We start from the raw sequence: 19457 nt of genomic DNA on the forward strand, positions 1-19457 counted from the left end.
CACTTCTGTGCCCTTGGCTCTCCTCAGAAACCAGCGACTCGTTTAACTCCTTATTTATGTCAAGCTTCCATCAAACAAGACACATCTTAAAACAGATTAAGAGTTAACTCGCTGTATTTGTATTTTAAACCTTTCTAGAATGCCAGGTGTGTGTGTGTGTGTGTGTGTGTGGCTCGATAAGGCTATCTCGTGAACCAGGTACTCTGTGTTTGAATTTGAAGTTTGGCAGGTGTCTGTATCAATGTCCAAGGACGTGCAGTGAAGCGGCAGAAGGTATTAAAGTAGCCTAAATTAGAGGTGATGTTAAAGTAGCCTATAGCAGAGGTGATGCTAAAGTAGCCTATATTAGAGGTGATGCTAAAGTAGCCTATAGTAGAGGTGATGTTAAAGTAGCCTATATTAGAGGTGGTGTAAAAGACGCAGTGTGTTGAACAGCCATGCAGGTTCCTGCTGTTAGAGTTATAGGTGTATCTAATAAAGGTCTATCATGTGATAGGCCTAAATAGGCCTAGCCTACCGAAAGTAAAGTATGATACTGATACTGTCAGTTTCTCTATAAACGTGTGCATGTGCAGTTGAATGTGTGTCTCAAGGGGGCGTTTCTGTTCAGCTGAAGGGGCGTGGTCAACTGGGGGTGTGTCTCTCAGCTGATGCACGCATCCGACGCTGACTCCATCATCAGCATCCAGCACTGACTGCGACCGAGGACGGTAACACGGAGAAAACGGAACCTTGACAACATTTTAGAACCCAGAGAAGCTGGCCTTGTCAGTCTTTTTGTAACCAACATCTGTTTCGTGTCGCGAGGTGCTGCAAAAAGTGAGTATCGTGATGATCTGACAAGACGATGCGGCCGCTAGATCAAACACACTGCGAGACACAACGGTCAATAGCATGAGCAGCGTATTTCGCATGTTCGCCAGCAAATATGTTTTTTCCCACCGAAGCCGTTAATAGCGAAGATCGGTCGTGTCAGTCTTCATGCGAGTACTGCATCAGACGCCCTAACCGTTGGGGTGTGAAGCAGGGGCGCGAGGGAGGGAGTCGTGAGAGAGATGGGGGGGTGGGGGTGGGGGGGGGGGGGGTGGACATCGACAGTAAAGAAGCAGTTTATTCCACAACTACACACCTCCACATGCAAATGAAGATGGAGTGAAGTATGAAAGAGGACGAGTGGAACAGGCCTAATGTAGTCGCCTCTCCCTCTGTTTCTCACTGTATTTCACTCTCTCTCTCTCTGTATCTCGCTCTATCTCTCTCTCTGTATCTCTTCTCCTCTCTCTTCCCAGTGCAACTGCTAAATATGCTAGAAATGCTAAATATGTTTTATCACACTATGGTGTTAACAACAATTGGATATTCATCCCCCCTGCCCTCCACACACACACACACACACAGACACACACACACACACACACACACACACACACAGGTCAGTGTGATGATCTCAGTCTAACCTCTTATGACGATGCTACATGAATGTTAGTCATGTCCATTAGATAATCGTGATGTGTAGGAAGTTTGCAGTTTGTCTCATGATGATGCAATTACACACACACTCACACACTCTCTCTCTCTCACACACACACACACACACACACACACACACACACACACACACACACACACACACACACACACACTCTCACACAATATGTGAATTTGTGTGTGCTCAGTCTGTATATGTATGTATAATTATCTCTCTCTCCCTGTTTCTCTCTCTTCCTCTATCCCTCCCTCCCTCCCCCTTTCTCTCTCTCTCTAGTGAGTTTGCCTCAGGTGCTCCCCTCATCCTGTATGGACCCTCATCCCTTTAGAGTAGTTTATGTGTGACCCCCCCAGCAGCCCTGACCCCTGACCCCAGGATGGGTAGTGTTGGCAGTGGGGTGGCGGGGGAGCAGGAGTTTGCCATGAAGTCTGTGGGCACTAGGACCACGCTTCCCCGAGCCCCGCCTCTCTCCCGCAGTTGCCCTGCCGACCGCAGCAGCAGCGCCGAACGTCTGCCCCACCCCCCGGCAACCGTCTCCGAGGGAACGGCGTCCAGCGACGAACGAGGAAGCGTTAGCATTGGCACCGGGACGGACACCTGCACCGGGACAGACCGGCCAATCGGCTGTGAGCTCACTTCCACCGCCAACGTAGAGCGCTCGGTTGGGGGCGGGGCTAATGGACACCGCGGGGAGGGGGGCGCGGAAGGTGCCCGGAGGGAGAGGGAGAGAGAGAGGGGCGAGCGGGGTAGAGAGAGGGAGAGAGACTGGGAGAGGGAGAGGCTGGAGAGGGAGAGAGAGAGGGAGAGGAACAGAGAGAGGGAAAGGGAGAGAGAGCGTGCAGAGAGAAATCGTGAGAGGGAGAGAGAAAGGATGGACAGAGAGAAGGAGAGGGAGCGAGAGAGGGGAGAGAGGGAGAGAGAGAGGGGAGAGAGGGAGAGAGAGAGGGAGGGAGATGGAGGAATGGGTCTAGAAGTGTGTGGTAATGTGGTGGGGGGGGGCAGAGAAGAGTGCAGGGGTGGTTACCCAGCCTCTTCACAGAAACATTGGGGTCAGGACTGACCAGGACCTCCAGCCTCCTCACAGAGTCAGGACTGACCAGGACCCCCAGCCTCCTCACAGAGTCAGGACTGACCAGGACCCCCCAGCCTCCTCACAGAGTCAGGACTGACCAGGACCCCCAGCCTCCACACAGAGTCAGGACTGACCAGGACCCCCAGCCTCCTCACAGAGTCAGGACTGACCAGGACCCCCAGCCTCCTCACAGAGTCAGGACTAACCAGGACCCCCAGCCTCCTCACAGAGTCAGGACTAACCAGGACCCCCAGCCTCCTCACAGAGTCAGGACTGACCAGGACCCCCAGCCTCCTCACAGAGTCAGGACTGACCAGGACCCCCAGCCTCCTCACAGAGTCAGGACTGACCAGGACCCCCAGCCTCCACACAGAGACATGGGAGTCAGGACTGACCAGGACCCCCAGCCTCCACACAGAATCAGGACTGACCAGGAGATCAACCCTCCCAAGATCCTGCCCGTGTCTGGGAAACTGGAGCAGGTTGGTACCAACCTTTAAGTTTAGTTTTGGGTGTGTGTCATGTCTTTTATATTTTTCGTTTTGATGTTTTGCAATTTGTTTGCAAGTAAACGGTCTCTCTCTTTCTCTCCCTCTCCTCTCTCTCTCCAGAACAGCTCTGGGCTTGTTCGCCCGTCGGCCTTCAAGCCCGTGGTCCCCAAGAGCTTCCACTCCATGCAGAACCTGGTGGGCCAGATGGGGGGGGGAGGGCAGGGGGGAGGGCAGGGGGGAGGGCAGGGGGGGAGGTCAGGGGGGAGGGCAGGGGGGAGGGCAGGGGGGAGGGCAGGGGAGAGGGCAGGGGGGAGGGCAGGGGGGGAGGGCAGGGGGGAGGGGGGGAGGCCCATGGGGAGGCGCAGGGAGGGAGGAGGAGAGGAGATGCCTGAGGCCTTACTCCTGGACCAGGAGAGCCCAGTAAGGGGCCGGCGGGCGGAGGGAGGCGGGGGGGGGGACCAGGCTGGGGGCCCCCAGGGAGGCATGTCCGACTCCCTGACCAGCCTGCCCACTTACGCTGCCTCAGGGTCCGGGCCCCCGGCCCCCCTAGTACCCCTGGCCCTTCTCAGCGCCTCTACCAGCCACATCAACAGGCTGTGCACCCAGGCTGCCCCCCCCTGTCCTGGAGAGGCTGGGCTACCACCTGGACACACCTGGATACCAGGTCTGTACCAGCACAGCACAAGAGTAAAGGATAGTACAACACAGTACTGTATAGTACAGGATAGTACTGCACAGCTGTATTACTAAGTATTTAATCAAATGCACTTCCTGTACATGTGTGAGGGGGTGTATCTTCTTGATCATGTGACCTGTGTCCAATAGAACGGTGCCTCAGACAGTGGCCACTCCTCCTCGGGGAAAAGCTCCTCATCCAATCAGAGGCTGAGCCACCTGGGCGATGCGCCCGCTCCTCTACGCCCCTCCCCTTCCTCCGATGACATCATCCAGGACCTGGAGGATAGGCTGTGGGAGAAAGAGCAGGAGGTGAAAGCTTTTTCCTGTAGCCCTGTCTCCTCTCTTCTCATCCTCCCTCCTCCCTGTCTCCTCTCTTCTCATCCTCCCACCTCCTCCCTGTCTCCTCTCTTCTCATCCTCCCTCCTCCCTGTCTCCTCTCTTCTCATCCTCCCTCCTCCTCCCTGTCTCCTCTCTTCTCATCCTCCCTCCTCCCTGTCTCCTCTCTTCTCATCCTCCCTCCTCCCTGTCTCCTCTCTTCTCATCCTCCCTCCTCCTCCCTGTCTCCTCTCTTCTCATCCTCCCACCTCCTCCCTGTCTCCTCTCTTCTCATCCTCCCTCCTCCCTGTCTCCTCTCTTCTCATCCTCCCTCCTCCCTGTCTCCTCTCTTCTCATCCTCCCTCCTCCCTGTCTCCTCTCTTCTCATCCTCCCTCCTCCTCCCTGTCTCCTCTCTTCTCATCCTCCCTCCTCCCTGTCTCCTCTCTTCTCATCCTCCCTCCTCCTCCCTGTCTCCTCTCTTCTCATCCTCCCACCTCCTCCCTGTCTCCTCTCTTCTCATCCTCCCTCCTCCTCCCTGTCTCCTCTCTTCTCATCCTCCCTCCTCCTCCCTGTCTCCTCTCTTCTCATCCTCCCTCCTCCCTGTCTCCTCTCTTCTCATCCTCCCTCCTCCTGCCTGTCTCCTCTCTTCTCATCCTCCCACCTCCTTCCTAAGTTTTCAATGAATCTATAGAATGAATGTAGAATGTATAGAATTAATGTAGAGTGTATAGAATTAATGCAGAATGTATAGAATGAATGTAGAATCTATAGAATGAATGTAAAATATATAAAATGAATGTAGAGAGTATGTGATGTTCTTGGTGTGCCCAAATTTCTTTTCCTGGATGGTTGATCAAGTTGCATTCTATTCTCTTCCCTCCACCTGTCCACCTCCCCCCGCTCCTCCCCCTCCTCCCCCTCCTCCCCCTCCTCCCCCTCCTCTCCCTCCTCCCCCTCCTCCCCCTCCTCCTCCTCCTCCCCCTCCTCCCCCTCCTCCACCTGCTCCTCCTCCTCTCCCCCCGCTCCTCCCCCTCCTCCCCCTCCTCCCCCTCCTCTCCCTCCTCCCCCTCCTCCCCCTCCTCCCCCTCCTCTCCCTCCTCCCCCTCCTCCTCCTCCTCTCCCTCCTCCCCCTCCTCCCCCTCCTCCCTCTCCTCTCCCTCCTCCCCGTCCTCCCCCTCCTCCACCTGCTCCTCCTCCTCTCCTCCCTCTCCTCCCCCTCCTCCTCTCCTCCTCTTCCTCTCCTCCTCCAGGTGCTCCACATGCGTCGTAACCTGGACCAGAGTGAGGCTGCCATCGTCCAGGTGTTTGAGGAGAAACAGCGTGTTTGGGAGCGCCAGATGGAAGAGCTACGACAGAACTATGCCTCTCGCCTGCAGCAGGTACACACACACATTCACCTAGGGCTGCAACTAACGATTATTTTCATAATCGATTAATCTGTCGATTCTTTTTTTGATTAATCGATGAATCGGATCAAAAAACTAAAAAGCTTTAATTTCCAACCCTTTATTCTAAAACAGAACTGACAGTGCAAATTCACAGTGCAAAACATCTTCAGAATGTGCACAAACAGGCACACAATTTGAAAAAGTTATTAATATTAGTGTGGATTTAATGCTATTTTCCAAAATGAGTAATTTATTTGAGTTTTGTTTAAAAGTTTATTGAAAATTTAAAGGTTGTGGAGGTAGGCCAGACTTTAGTAGAATTATCTGGTGTATATTTAAGATTTTTTGACACCATTTTGAAAAAGTTTAAGATTTGTGAGGATTAAGCAATTTTCAAAGATTAGTGATTTTCTATCATTTTATTTGAAGCTTAATTGAAAAAGTAAAGGCTTTGGAAGCATACCAGACATTTTTAAGATACTCTGGTGTCTGTTTGAGGTTTTATATTCCTAAAAATATTATAAAAGTCGCTAACGTGACGCTGCAAAGCGTCTTCCGAATGTGAGACGAATGTCGAATATGAAACTGACTTCACCTCGGTCAATTAACACACTGTTTCGATGTATTTAGTGTGAAATGCACCCAAACCTTGGATGACTTGGGTCATACTGATTTCTCTGCCTCCGCCATGTGTTTGTCGTCTCTCCAATGGCCTACCTCCGCTCCGCGCTCAACTATACTTTTTAAAAAATATTTATACATCTCCGCGACATATTAAGTGGCGTAATAATCGCGAGACTCGACGAATCGATAATGAAATTAGTTGCCAACGCTTTTAATAATCGTTGTTGCAGCCCTACATTCACCACACACACATGCAATCTCTCGATCTATGGTCAATGCTCTAACCACTAAACTAAATTCACTTCTACACGTTTCTGTCCTGTCCACAGGTGACGCGGCGCGCTCAGCGCTCCCAGAATGCACTGCAGGCCCAGATCACGCGTCTGTCGCAGGACAAGCGACGGCTGCAGGAAGAGATGGCCGCCCTGCTCGCCCAGAGAGAGGAGCTGGAGAGGAAGTGTCTGGATTACAGGAAGGAGCAGGCCGACATCCTGCCTCGCCTGGAGGAGACCAAGTGGGAGGTGAGGAGGGGGGAGCTGAGACCAAGTGAGGAGGTGAGGAGGGGGGAGCTGAGACCAAGTGAGGAGGGGGGAGCTGAGACCAAGTGGGAGGTGAGGAGGGGGAGCTCAGACCAAGTGGGAGGTGAGGAGGGGGAGCTCAGACCAAGTGGGAGGTGAGGAGGGGGAGCTGAGACCAAGTGAGGAGGGGGGAGCTGAGACCAAGTGGGAGGTGAGGAGGGGGAGCTGAGACCAAGTGAGGAGGGGGGAGCTGAGACCAAGTGAGGAGGTGAGGAGGGGGGAGCTGAGACCAAGTGGGAGGTGAGGAGGGGGAGCTGAGACCAAGTGAGGAGGGGGGAGCTGAGACCAAGTGAGGAGGTGAGGAGGGGGGAGCTCAGACCAAGTGGGAGGTGAGGAGGGGGAGCTCAGACCAAGTGAGGAGGGGGGAGCTGAGACCAAGTGAGGAGGTGAGGAGGGGGGAGCTCAGACCAAGTGAGGAGGTGAGGAGGGGGGAGCTGAGACCAAGTGGGAGGTGAGGAGGGGGAGCTCAGACCAAGTGAGGAGGTGAGGAGGGGGGAGCTCAGACCAAGTGAGGAGGTGAGGAGGGGGGAGCTGATACCAAGTGGGAGGTGAGGAGGGGGAGCTCAGACCAAGTGAGGAGGGGGGAGCTGAGACCAAGTGAGGAGGTGAGGAGGGGGGAGCTCAGACCAAGTGAGGAGGTGAGGAGGGGGAGCTGAGCTCTGAGGTAGTTAGCAGGGAAACACTCTCATCTCAAATGTGTGTGTGTGTGTGTGTTTGGTGGTGTGTGTGTGTGGTGGTATGCCAGGTGTGCCAGAAGGCCGGGGAGATCTCCCTGCTGAAGCAGCAGCTGCGTGACAGCCAGGCGGAGGCCAGCCAGCGGGCGGGGGACATGGTGGGGCTGCGGGGGCAGCTGAAGGAGCTGCAGGCGCGGCTGAGGGAGCGGGAAGACGACCTGCTGGGCCTCAAGGACTCCTGCAGCGCCCGCAGCCTCCAGCTGGAGCGCTGCCAGGGAGAGCTGAGGAGGACTCTAAAGGAGGTGCACTATACACACACTTATATACACTATATATGCACACAATATATACACTATACACATATATACATACCTGAAGGAGATGTGCTGCCCTAAAGACACACTATATTGTACTAAATATATTATGTACTCTTTATTTTATATATGTATAAAATATGTATATGTCAAATATGTATATGTGATGGTGTTAGTATAAGTACTTAATATAAGTACACTTAATATTGTGATATACACGTGGGAGTGGCCGAGCAGGGGGATTCTAACCCCCGCGCCTCGCCCGGTTAGAGGATGTGCTGAGTGAGTGTGTGTCCCCCCTGCAGGTGGTCCTCCTCAGGGAGAAGCTGGGCGTGTTCGAGGCTGAGGTTCTGGGGCTGAAGAGGGCTCTGGGGGAGCTGGGGGGCGGGGTTGACCCCGTCATGACCCCGACCTTGGTGACGATGGGGTTCATCCAACCCTGGGGGCTCCACTGCCCCCGCACACCCTCCGAGGCAGCCCCCGCACCCCTCAGCTCCGACGCCCTGCTCAGCCTCCAGAGCGATGAGGCCAAAGCCCAGAGGCAGGAGGCCCAGAGGCAGGAGGCCCAGAGGCAGGAGAGGCAGCAGTGTGAGGAGGCCCAGTGGCGTGAGGCGCAGCAGCGCCAAGAGACCCACCTGCGCCAGGAGGCCCACCTGCGCCAGGAGGCCCACCTGCGCCAGGAGGCCCATCTGCGCCAGGAGGTCCACCTGCGCCAGGAGGCCCAGTGGGAGGAAAAGCCAGACCTGCGCAGGCAGCTGGAGCAGCTCCAGGGGGCTCTGCACCAGGAGAGGCAGCAGAGGGAACGCCAGGCGCTGAACTTCCACCAGGAGCGACACACCTGGCAGGATGAGAAGGAGCAGGTGCTGAAGTACCAGGCGCAACTGCAGATCAGCTACGTGGAGACGCTGCAGAAGAACCAGGTGTTGGAGAAGCAGGTTGGACAGCTAGGGGCCAAGATGGCCACCCCCCCTTCCTCCTCCAGCTCCCCCCCACCTCCCCCTGCCCTGTCCCCACTCCTCCCCCTGCCTGCCGCTTCACTCCCTGCCCCCATCGCCCTCACCCTCTCTCCCCCCTGCGAGGAGCAGAAGGGTGCCCCTGCCCTGCATCAGCTGGTGCCCCCCTGGGCCGGACCGTCCCGTCTGGAGAGGATCGAGTCCACAGAGATCTAGTCCACCAGGGATCTAGTCACCCAGGGATCTAGTCACCCAGGGATCTAGTCCACCAGGGATCTAGTCACCCAGGGATCTAGTCCACAGAGATCTAGTCACCCAGGGATCTAGTCCACCAGGGATCTAGTCCACCAGAGATCTAGTCCACCAGGGATCTAGTCCACTGGAGATGTAGTCCACCAAACCTGACATCCACCACAGGCTTCAGACTGACTGTTCAACGTGATTCGGTGCTCTACAACTAAACACTTAAAAAACTTCACCTGCATAGCAACCTAACAAACTGCACCTGCATAGCAACCTAACAAACTGAACCGTAGATACAAGCCCCCAGCAGCTTCGCTACCAGAATGTCTTATATTTCTAAGCAAGGCAGGCTGACTCGGAAAGGCAGGCTTACTCGGCAAGGCAGGCTAACTCGCCAAGGCAGGCTGACTCGCCAAGGCAGGCTGACTCTGTCAGGCAGGCTGACTCGCCAAGGCAGGCTGACTCGGCAAGGCAGGCTGACTCTGTAAGGCAGGCTGACTCTGTAAGGCAGGCTGACTCTGTAAGGCAGGCTGACTCGCCAAGGCAGGCTGACTCTGTAAGTCAGGCTGACTCGGCAAGGCAGGCTGACTGTAAGGCAGGCTGACTCGGCAAGGCAGGCTGACTCTGTAAGGCAGGCTGACTCGGCAAGGCAGGCTGACTCTGTAAGCAGGGAATCCAGATCTGTGTCTAGCTGAAACAAAGCCTTGAGCAAATCCAAGGATGGTTTAAACCATGAAGAGTTTATTTAGGTTTTTTAGCACACTAGATTAAATCAGCATTTGTGGCCAGAGAGCGCCTTATATCTATCCAATAAGCGATGTCTAGGGTGATTTTTACATATTTATTATGAACCCTTATTTATATAAATAGGCCAATTAAGAGCGGATTCTTAGTTACTATGACGTAAAAAAAAAGAGAAAATCCGTTTCAAAAAGGGGGAAGGAATAAAAAGATGCCAATGTTTAAATATACATAAAGTATATATATATACATACAAATACTACAAAATAAATACAAAGTGCAGTATTGTTGCAGTTACTAACCCCAAACCAGAGGGGACATACATAAACTACTGTGTTTCAGGAGATCATTAAATAAAAAGTAGGAAATTAAGTCAGTTTGTTGGGTTTCAATCTCAGTCCATTGAGGAATACAACTGGCACTGAATAAAAATATCTGGATCCTTCGACCCCATGCAAGTTTAGTAGTTCTTGGTTCCATCGTGATTTTAGAAGATCTGTTTTTGAACACAATGTCAATCAAGGCTTTGGTAAAACAAGAATCAGGGAAGTTAGAGCCGGTCTCTCCCGTGCTGCAGAGACTGCAGATGACGTGGCAGGCCCTACCAGTCCACATCTCTTCCTCAATTAAATGGAAACTTGTGCAAAGAACAAAATTAGAGGCACAGAGATGGCAGAAAGTTGTTTACTATTATCATTTATCAGTGCATTATGCCCAAAAATTCAGAGGCACTAAAATGGAGCAGGCTATAGGCTCTAGTGAATGCCTAAACTGTAGAATTTGAAACGACACGAGAGAGAATTATAGATATATATTTATACATTATTGTCTGGGTGCGTGTGTGCGTGTTAAGAGTGCCAAATGAAAATATGAGAGAGAGAGAGAGAGAGAGAGAGAGAGAGAGAGAGAGAGAGAGAGACAGAGAGAGAGAGAGAGAGAGAGAGAGAGAGAGAGAGAGAGACAGAGAGAGAGAGAGAGAGAGAGAGAGAGAGAGGAGAGAGAGAGAGAGAGAGAGAGAGAAACGAGGTCAGCATTGAAACTTAACCCTCTGAGTTAGACAGGCTTGGTGATTGAGGATGGAAAACAAAACTAAAGCGATAGTGAAAATCTGAGTCAGAGTGACTTTTCCCGGGTAAATATAACTACTATAGATCTACTACTATAGATCTACTACTATAGATCTACTACTATAGATCTACTACTATAGATCTACTACTATAGATCTACTACTATAGATCTACTACTATAGAGCTTCTGCACTAGACGTTATGGAGGAGGGGAGAGCTGGTGGTTTGGGTGTGAATATGTCGTAGGTTTTTAAACGTGTTTATGCCAGCATACAAAAATAATACTGTGCACTCTGCATTTTACAGAATAGTTGTTGGTATGATAATCTTTAATATTGTTACAAATTAATGGTGATTTCAGAATATACATTTCATCTCAGCTTTTCGCCTCCATATACCTATTGTAACTGGTATTGATTTCTGGTAAAATGACAACCTGTTCCAAAACCGTTGTTTCCTTCTGACGTAACTGATCTATGTATGTATTGTAATGCTCTAGAAAATAAGGCTATCAATGTTTTTATACGTTTTTATTGTTTTCTGTTGTTGTAAAAGCTTGGTGAAAATCATATTTGACAAAATTCAGCTAAACCAATAAAGATACGCAAATGGATCTCATTTTTGTTTCGATATCTGTTACACAAGCTATTTCTCTACAATTTTATGTCAACATTTTACATCAAATATCATATGGACTTTTGACCTGAAATCCAGAAACTCTAACACAATGAGCATAACATTCCTGGAGTATAATGTTGTAATTTAGCAAGCCATTAAATGATTTTTAAATTATAAAATGTCTAAATTGTAATATTTATATTACACTGGCGTATTGCTTAGTGTGCGCTCATAACCTTGTATTTTTTAAGATGATGGACTAATTCTACTTTTATTGCTGATTTATGTTACCAACACATTCATTCATAATTAACGTAAATGCAGTTGTAAAGAATTAGTCTTATTTATTATTATTAAAAAAAAATGACAGGAATATTTTTTTTTTCTATTGTTACATTTGAAGTGCAGTCCTCACAGTCATCCACCAGATGGCAATGTTAAAGCGCTGCCCTATGGAAACGGGTTTTTGAGAACTGCTGTTCAGAGAGGGATTTAGGCATTTATCATGATTAGTTTATGGCCGCCGGCATCACACTCCCGAACAGTAGGTGGCGATGATGCACCTCTTAAACTTTTGTTGCAATCTGCCGAAAGAAAAAGTCAGCGTTAAGTTTGTCCCTTTTCTAGTTTATTCACGTTTTCTTGTGCAGGTTAGCCAGAGTAATCGAGCAAATTTGCACAAGTGAACATTTATCAATTTAGGATGCTACACGTTAAGTGACAACACTGAACTGGTGAGTTCTAGTTCTTACATTACAGCTAACGGACACTGATTACAACAAAGTGGGTGTTTAAAACAGCTCACACTAGACAGCTAGTGCTAGCTAACTGAGCTAGCAAGCTTTAGTAAAGACACCTGTGCAAGCTGGCGTGCAGGTTACAACTCTTCTAAAAGTATGAAGAGTTTATTTTGACACAGTAAATGACGACACCAACTCCCTATTGAAGCAAGATAGCCATGGAAGCCAGTATAGCAGGAAGGGTACCATCGCTTGAATGGGCTAGCAAGATTAAACTGGATCCCTAGGAGGTCAAGAGGAACTTCCACTGTGAAGTGGATTCAGACCTTATTAAAAGCATTACTATCTCAAAGACGGTATATTATACCTATTATACCTATTGTGTCCGAATTAATCGTATGCACTGAAGAATGTAGGAATTGGAGAATATAGTATAGTCAGATGAGTGAGTGCTTGCGTCTCGTGTTTTGCGTGTAAGTAAATTGATGTTTTTTTTAATTGGGCATAACAGAGATCATGGTGGTCAATCTGTGCCTGCCTCATTTTCAAACCACCATACAGTGCAACAAGGTATGAAACAACATACGTGTTTTTCTGTTCTCAAGTGTCATCTTTCAGAACTGTGTGTGTGTGTAGGCGATGTATTGAGTTTCTATCATCAACTTTCTGCTCGTCGTGATTTGTAGCTGAGTTCCATGTTGTTGGTATTTCTCACCTTCTGACTGTGACCATGTCACTGAACACATCCTTTGTCCTGTTCTGTCACCTGTGGCCATGGTTCTGTCCTCTGCGGTGCTTTGGAGGGAGGAGGGGGAGAGGAGAGGGACAGGGTTGTGTGGGAGGAGAGGAGGGGGACAGGGTTGTGTGGGAGGTTGAGTCATGGCTGACCTCGCTGTGTTCTTTCTGGTTGCTGAGCTTCTGCTCGTCCTTGAGTGTGTTCTTCATCTCATCTTCTTTCATCTCCTACCTTTCATCCCCTCCAACTCCATCACCCATCATCGCCTCCCCCCGACGCCTCCCCTCCGACGCCTCCCCTCCGACGCCTCCCCCAGCTGTGTGCGGACAGCTATGATGTCACCAACCTCCTGTCAGCTGACCCGGCCGTGCGGAGGCGAGGCTTCAAGCTGGAATACTTCCTGCGTCCACCAATGCAGGTGAGCTGCTTCCCACAGCACCTGGACTTTATCCTGACCAAGTGGAGCGGCACCCATGAAACTCTAATCAAACACACTTCTTATTAGGAAAGGGTGTAGCTCAGTGGTTAGAGCATTTGTCTGCAGATCAAGAAGTCGCAGGGTCAAATCCTATTTGGACGAAAACACGACATACTAACCTAGTTAGTAAAAGTCGATTGTTGTAAATGACCTGATAGGTCAGGTGTTTGTTTTGGGGCAGGAATCTCCTGTCCTGTTCCCCTTCCTGCCTCACCAGCCTCATCACTGCCCCCCTCATGTGTCTGCCCCCAGGTGACGCTGCAGTTCAGCCTGCAGGTGGAGGTGAGCAGGGTGGATGTGCAGCTGTGGCCCTGGGCCATGGACCGAGGACAGGCCTGCAAGAGGCTGGAGATCAGCACCAGCTCCAGCCTCCCACCGCCCCACCCACCGCCCCACCCAGGCTGCCCCCAGCAGGGCCCTGCGTCTGGGCTCAGGGGGGGACGGCACCGGGGCCAGGAGGGCCGGAAGGGTCCTTGGTTCAAGGGTCATCACTGGGGCTGCGAGGGGCAGGACCAGGGCCAGCACCAGACCGACAGAGACAGCGCCCAGGCCGACTTCAAGCTGGTGGGCCGCTGTGATCTGAGGGACGACCCCCCTGTCTGCTTCTCCCACCCCCTCTCCCGGCCACGCCCCCCCTTCCCCTCGCCGGCCCCGCCCCCCCCTGCCGGCTGCCGGCGGGAGCAGCTGTGGAGCTCCGCCTCTCTGGGCGCGGTCAGGCAGCTGCGTGTCACTGTGGCGTTTGGGGGCGCTGCCTCGGCGCTGGGGCTGAAGGCTCTGGCCGTGTGGGGGCTCCCTGCTCGCTGCTGCCCCCCGCTGGAGGTGGAGAGGCTGCACAGGGCCCACACAGCCAGCCTGGGACCACCTCCAGCTGGGCCTGGATACTCCACCCCTCACACGTCCTCTACCTCACCTCCAGCTACAGCAACACCTCCAGCTAGGTATGAGTGGGAGGTTGTAGCTCAGTGGTACATTGGTATTGCTCTCCTCTCCTCTAATGTGCTTTACTCTACTGTACTTAGCCTCCCAGACGTTCCAGAGGAGTTCCTTGACCCCCTGACCCAGGAAGTGATGTTGCTGCCCATGCTGCTGCCGAGCGGAGCGTCAGTCGACCTCTCCACCTTGGAGGAGTACAAGCGCAGGGAGGCCACCTGGGGTCGTGCCCCCAATGACCCCTTCACGGCCGTGCCCTTCACCCCGGACGCAGGCCCCCTCCCCAACCCACTCCTGAAGAGCCGCATCGACCGCTTCCTGCTTCAACCGGGGTCAGGGGTCAGTGGGGGGTCAGGGGTCAGGGAGGGAGTGTTGGGGAGACAGGAGGATAGGGGGACACCCCACACCTCGAGACTGGTAGCTGTGAGGGGGGGGGAGAGGGGGGAGGAGGAAGAGGAGGAGATCAACTCTCAGCCCTGCAATGGTAATGCATCCTCCAGTATCCAGGGGGCACTGAGTGGGGACAGGAACACCAGGAGACAGGAGCCCCCTTCTGCTGGAACCAGAGCTGCCAGGAGGGAGAATGGGCATCCCGACAGACCAGACCTCCACGCCCTAGGGCCTGGGGAGGGAGGCCACACCCAGGCTCGGGGTCCTGATCTGGGGCTGGGGAAGAAACAATCCCTGGGTGGTGACCCTGGCCCAGCTGGTCCGGACTCAGAAGAGCCCAGCTCCAAGCGAGCCAGAACAGATGGGGAGGCTGGTGAGTTAGGAGAGGAAACTCATGTCTAACCCTAACCCTCTACACAGCATAATGAGCTGTGTGTTCATGTGTGTGTGTGTGTGTGTCCCAGGTCCTGGTTGGAGCTCCCATGAGCAGCGTCTGTGTTCCAGCCTGGACCAGGCGCTCCTCTCAGCTCTGAGAGGCCGGCCGTCCTTCACCTCCCCCGCCTCCCACACCACCACAACCCCAGGTAGGGGGAGGGGAAGTGGGTGGTGTGGGTGGGTGTATGGTAGGAGGGGGCAGGAGAGACTGGAGGGAAGGGGTAAGTGTGTGGAGGCTGGAGGGGGAGCTGCTGTGCCCTTAGTGGAAGGTGAGGATGAGGGTGGATGAGGGTCGTCGGTCCTCATCCGGCTAGCAGACACTGCTTTCTCCTCCACTGCAGGGCTGTGATCTATGTCTGACTTCATACAGCAACACTGTCCTTTCTGCATCAGACACACTCACCAGACCTTCACAGACAATCAACAAGCTTCAGAATCAGAATCAGAAGTATTTTATTCGCCATGAATGTTTGCACAAACAAGGAATTTACTTTGGCAGGGAGGTGCATACATTAAACATATAGGAATATTGAAACTTTAATATGTGGACTAACTATACAAAAGGAGCAGTCTAGCTAATACTAAGGGGGGTCTAGCTAATACTAAGGGTTAGGGTTAGTCATGTCCTTTCACAGTCATGTCCTCAGACTAGGGCTGGTCCTCTCATGTCCTCAGACTAGGGCTGGTCCAGTCATGTCCTCAGACTAGGGCTGGTCCTCTCATGTCCTCAGACTAGGTCTGGTCCTGTCATGTCCTCAGACTAGGGCTGGTCCTCTCATGTCCTCAGACTAGGGCTGGTCCAGTCATGTCCTCAGACTAGGGCTGGTCCTCTCATGTCCTCAGACTAGGGCTGGTCCTGTCATGTCCTCAGACTAGGGCTGGTCCTGTCATGTCCTCAGACTAGGGCTGGTCCTCTCATGTCCTCAGACTAGGGCTGGTCCTCTCATGTCCTCAGACTAGGGCTGGTCCTCTCATGTCCTCAGAGTAGGGCTGGTCCTCTCATGTCCTCAGAGTAGGGCTGGTCATGTCCTCAGACTAGGGCTGGTCCTGTCATGTCCTCAGACTAGGGCTGGTCCTGTCATGTCCTCAGACTAGGGCTGGTCCTGTCATGTCCTCAGACTAGGGCTGGTCCTGTCATGTCCTCAGACTAGGGCTGGTCCTCTCATGTCCTCAGACTAGGGCTGGTCCTCTCATGTCCTCAGACTAGGGCTGGTCCTCTCATGTCCTCAGAGTAGGGCTGGTCCTCTCATGTCCTCAGAGTAGGGCTGGTCATGTCCTCAGACTAGGGCTGGTCCTGTCATGTCCTCAGACTAGGGCTGGTCCTGTCATGTCCTCAGACTAGGGCTGGTCCTGTCATGTCCTCAGACTAGGGCTGGTCCTGTCATGTCCTCAGACTAGGGCTGGTCATGTCCTCAGACTAGGGCTGGTCCTGTCATGTCCTCAGACTAGGGCTGGTCCTGTCATGTCCTCAGACTAGGGCTGGTCCTCTCATGTCCTCAGAGTAGGGCTGGTCCTCTCATGTCCTCAGAGTAGGGCTGGTCATGTCCTCAGACTAGGGCTGGTCCTGTCATGTCCTCAGACTAGGGCTGGTCCTGTCATGTCCTCAGACTAGGGCTGGTCCTGTCATGTCCTCAGACTAGGGCTGGTCCTGTCATGTCCTCAGACTAGGGCTGGTCCTCTCATGTCCTCAGACTAGGGCTGGTCCTCTCATGTCCTCAGACTAGGGCTGGTCCTCTCATGTCCTCAGAGTAGGGCTGGTCCTCTCATGTCCTCAGAGTAGGGCTGGTCATGTCCTCAGACTAGGGCTGGTCCTGTCATGTCCTCAGACTAGGGCTGGTCCTGTCATGTCCTCAGACTAGGGCTGGTCCTGTCATGTCCTCAGACTAGGGCTGGTCCTGTCATGTCCTCAGACTAGGGCTGGTCATGTCCTCAGACTAGGGCTGGTCCTGTCATGTCCTCAGACTAGGGCTGGTCCTGTCATGTCCTCAGACTAGGGCTGGTCCTGTCATGTCCTCAGACTAGGGCTGGTCCTGTCATGTCCTCAGAGTAGGGCTGGTCATGTCATGTCCTCAGACTAGGGCTGGTCCTCTCATGTCCTCAGAGTAGGGCTGGTCCTCTCATGTCCTCAGAGTAGGGCTGGTCATGTCCTCAGACTAGGGCTGGTCCTGTCATGTCCTCAGACTAGGGCTGGTCCTGTCATGTCCTCAGACTAGGGCTGGTCCTGTCATGTCCTCAGACTAGGGCTGGTCCTGTCATGTCCTCAGACTAGGGCTGGTCCTCTCATGTCCTCAGACTAGGGCTGGTCCTCTCATGTCCTCAGACTAGGGCTGGTCCTCTCATGTCCTCAGAGTAGGGCTGGTCCTCTCATGTCCTCAGAGTAGGGCTGGTCATGTCCTCAGACTAGGGCTGGTCCTGTCATGTCCTCAGACTAGGGCTGGTCCTGTCATGTCCTCAGACTAGGGCTGGTCCTGTCATGTCCTCAGACTAGGGCTGGTCCTGTCATGTCCTCAGACTAGGGCTGGTCATGTCCTCAGACTAGGGCTGGTCCTGTCATGTCCTCAGACTAGGGCTGGTCCTGTCATGTCCTCAGACTAGGGCTGGTCCTGTCATGTCCTCAGACTAGGGCTGGTCCTGTCATGTCCTCAGACTAGGGCTGGTCCTGTCATGTCCTCAGACTAGGGCTGGTCCTGTCATGTCCTCAGACTAGGGCTGGTCCTGTCATGTCCTCAGACTAGGGCTGGTCATGTCCTCAGACTAGGGCTGGTCCTGTCATGTCCTCAGACTAGGGCTGGTCATGTCCTCAGACTAGGGCTGGTCCTGTCATGTCCTCAGAGTAGGGCTGGTCCTGTCATGTCCTCAGACTAGGGCTGGTCCTCTCATGTCCTCAGAGTAGGGCTGGTCCTCTCATGTCCTCAGAGTAGGGCTGGTCATGTCCTCAGACTAGGGCTGGTCCTGTCATGTCCTCAGAGTAGGGCTGGTCCTGTCATGTCCTCAGACTAGGGCTGGTCCATAACAGCTTGACTATCTCAGCCTCACCTTATCACGGCTTCAACTGTTACTTGTGTTCATTTATTTAAATGGTATTATTATTTAAATGGTTAGTTAACTTCTGCTATACTTCCGATATGCACTATTAATACGCCACTTTGGATAAAAAAGTATTCTAAATTAATCAGATGTAAATGAAAACATGTTTAATTTAGCAACGCTTTTATCCAGAGAGACAAAGAGGCAGCGTGTGACCACTTGAAGCGAGAATTGAAATGTAGGTTTGAGACCAGACGTCTTGTCTTTCCCAGGTGAACACAGGTGTGCGGTGTGTTCCTGCTCCCTGTCTGCCTATTCCTGCACCCCCGCCTACCGGCTGCCCTGCACCCACCTGCTCTGCCGTCCCTGCCTGCACAGGAAGTCCGGCCCACCAAGCTCGTCGGTTGTCTCGGAAATACCAAAGCACTTCCTATGTCCCGTCTGCCAAAGCTCCGCTCCCTCCTGTGACATCACACGTGTTCATCACTGATTGGCTGCGTGTGGGAGGTAAACCTGTAAACTGAACCCTCTGACCCTTGACCCCTGAGGAGGGAGAGGGGTGTATTGATCGACTGAGTGATAAGTGACAACCCTCTGATTGTACTGTACCTGAGAGAGACCTGGGCTGGGTCTGAATGATCATTTGCCGGCGTCATTAAACATGCTTTGAGCTAAAAATGCAAGATGTCAAATCACATGATGTACAATGTGGACCTCGCCAGACTCCTGAAGGCTCTTTCATTCTCTCTTTCCTCTCCAGTCTCTTATCCTTTCTTTATCTCCTGACTCCCTCTCTCTCTCCTACTCCCTCTTTCTCTATCCTCTCCCTCTCAAGTTGCATGGCGGTAAAGGCAAAGGCTGTAACCTTGGGTATCAATAGTGTTGGACTGAAGAGTTGTGAGGAGAGAACAGGAGGGAGAGCTGAACAGGAAACGGTGTTCAGCCCCAAGGCTTATCAGAAAGACGGCCTCCATCCTCCTCTCCATCGCTATCTCTGCACCTGCTGCCAAACACCACTGCTCTCTTCTTCCGCCTGCCTCACTGCTCTCTTCCTCCGTCTGCCTCACTGTTCTCTTCCTCCGCCTGCCTCACTGTTCTCTTCCTCCGCCTGCCTCACTGCTCTCTTCCTCCGCCTGCCTCACTGTTCTCTTCCTCCGCCTGCCTTACTGCCCTCTTCCTCCGCCTGCCTCACTGCCCTCTTCCTCCGCCTGCCTCACTGCCCTCTTCCTCCGCCTGCCTCACTGCTCTCTTCCTCCGCCTGCCTCACTGTTCTCCTCCTCCGCCTGCCTCACTGCTCTCTTCCTCCGCCTGCCTCACTGCTCTCTTCCTCCGCCTGCCTCACTGCTCTCTTCCTCCGCCTGCCTCACTGTTCTCTTCCTCCGCCTGCCTCACTGCTCTCTTCCTCCGCCTGCCTCACTGTTCTCTTCCTCCGCCTGCCTCACTGCCCTCTTCCTCCGCCTGCCTCACTGTTCTCT

General features: G+C 52.8%; 2 protein-coding genes across 3 annotated transcripts; both read left to right on the forward strand.

The window, feature by feature from the left end:
• Positions 1–714: 714 nt before the first annotated feature.
• Positions 715–8793, forward strand: lzts3b (leucine zipper, putative tumor suppressor family member 3b). The gene is made up of 11 exons (XM_047023294.1): positions 715–819; positions 1766–2208; positions 2544–3043; positions 3173–3270; positions 3418–3671; positions 3703–3716; positions 3878–4045; positions 5297–5425; positions 6388–6579; positions 7382–7612; positions 7930–8793. The coding sequence occupies exons 2-11, from the start codon at positions 1866–1868 to the stop codon at positions 8791–8793; spliced, it is 2793 nt and encodes a 930-aa protein (XP_046879250.1). The 5' UTR covers positions 715–819; positions 1766–1865.
• A 3066-nt stretch (positions 8794–11859) lies between these two features.
• On the forward strand, positions 11860–19106 carry ubox5 (U-box domain containing 5). Of its 2 annotated transcripts, XM_047022760.1 has the most exons (7): positions 11860–11980; positions 12498–12556; positions 13039–13140; positions 13453–14138; positions 14220–14893; positions 14985–15104; positions 18255–19106. In XM_047022760.1, the coding sequence occupies exons 2-7, from the start codon at positions 12503–12505 to the stop codon at positions 18470–18472; spliced, it is 1854 nt and encodes a 617-aa protein (XP_046878716.1). In that variant the 5' UTR covers positions 11860–11980; positions 12498–12502; the 3' UTR covers positions 18473–19106. The 2 variants fall into 2 exon arrangements, with proteins under 2 accessions (XP_046878716.1, XP_046878717.1); XM_047022761.1 differs by lacking the exon at positions 12498–12556 and having other exon boundaries at positions 18255–19105.
• Positions 19107–19457: the final 351 nt, after the last annotated feature.

Source organism: Hypomesus transpacificus, chromosome 7 (assembly GCF_021917145.1).
Source record: "Hypomesus transpacificus isolate Combined female chromosome 7, fHypTra1, whole genome shotgun sequence".
NCBI classification, from domain to species: domain Eukaryota; kingdom Metazoa; phylum Chordata; class Actinopteri; order Osmeriformes; family Osmeridae; genus Hypomesus; species Hypomesus transpacificus.

What these genes read in the sequence shown, in the direction of transcription:
- lzts3b (XM_047023294.1), top strand. Translation starts at nt 1,866, where the DNA reads ATGGGTAGTGTTGGCAGTGGGGTGGCGGGGGAGCAGGAGTTTGCCATG. An exon ending in TGGAGGAGACCAAGTGGGAG is followed by an intron (nt 6,580 to 7,381) that starts GTGAGGAGGGGG and finishes GTGGTATGCCAG; the next exon opens with GTGTGCCAGAAGGCCGGGGA. An exon ending in TGAGGAGGACTCTAAAGGAG is followed by an intron (nt 7,613 to 7,929) that starts GTGCACTATACA and finishes TCCCCCCTGCAG; the next exon opens with GTGGTCCTCCTCAGGGAGAA.
- ubox5 (XM_047022760.1), top strand. Translation starts at nt 12,503, where the DNA reads ATGGTGGTCAATCTGTGCCTGCCTCATTTTCAAACCACCATACAGTGC. An exon ending in ACAGCAACACCTCCAGCTAG is followed by an intron (nt 14,139 to 14,219) that starts GTATGAGTGGGA and finishes TACTGTACTTAG; the next exon opens with CCTCCCAGACGTTCCAGAGG. An exon ending in CAGAACAGATGGGGAGGCTG is followed by an intron (nt 14,894 to 14,984) that starts GTGAGTTAGGAG and finishes TGTGTGTCCCAG; the next exon opens with GTCCTGGTTGGAGCTCCCAT.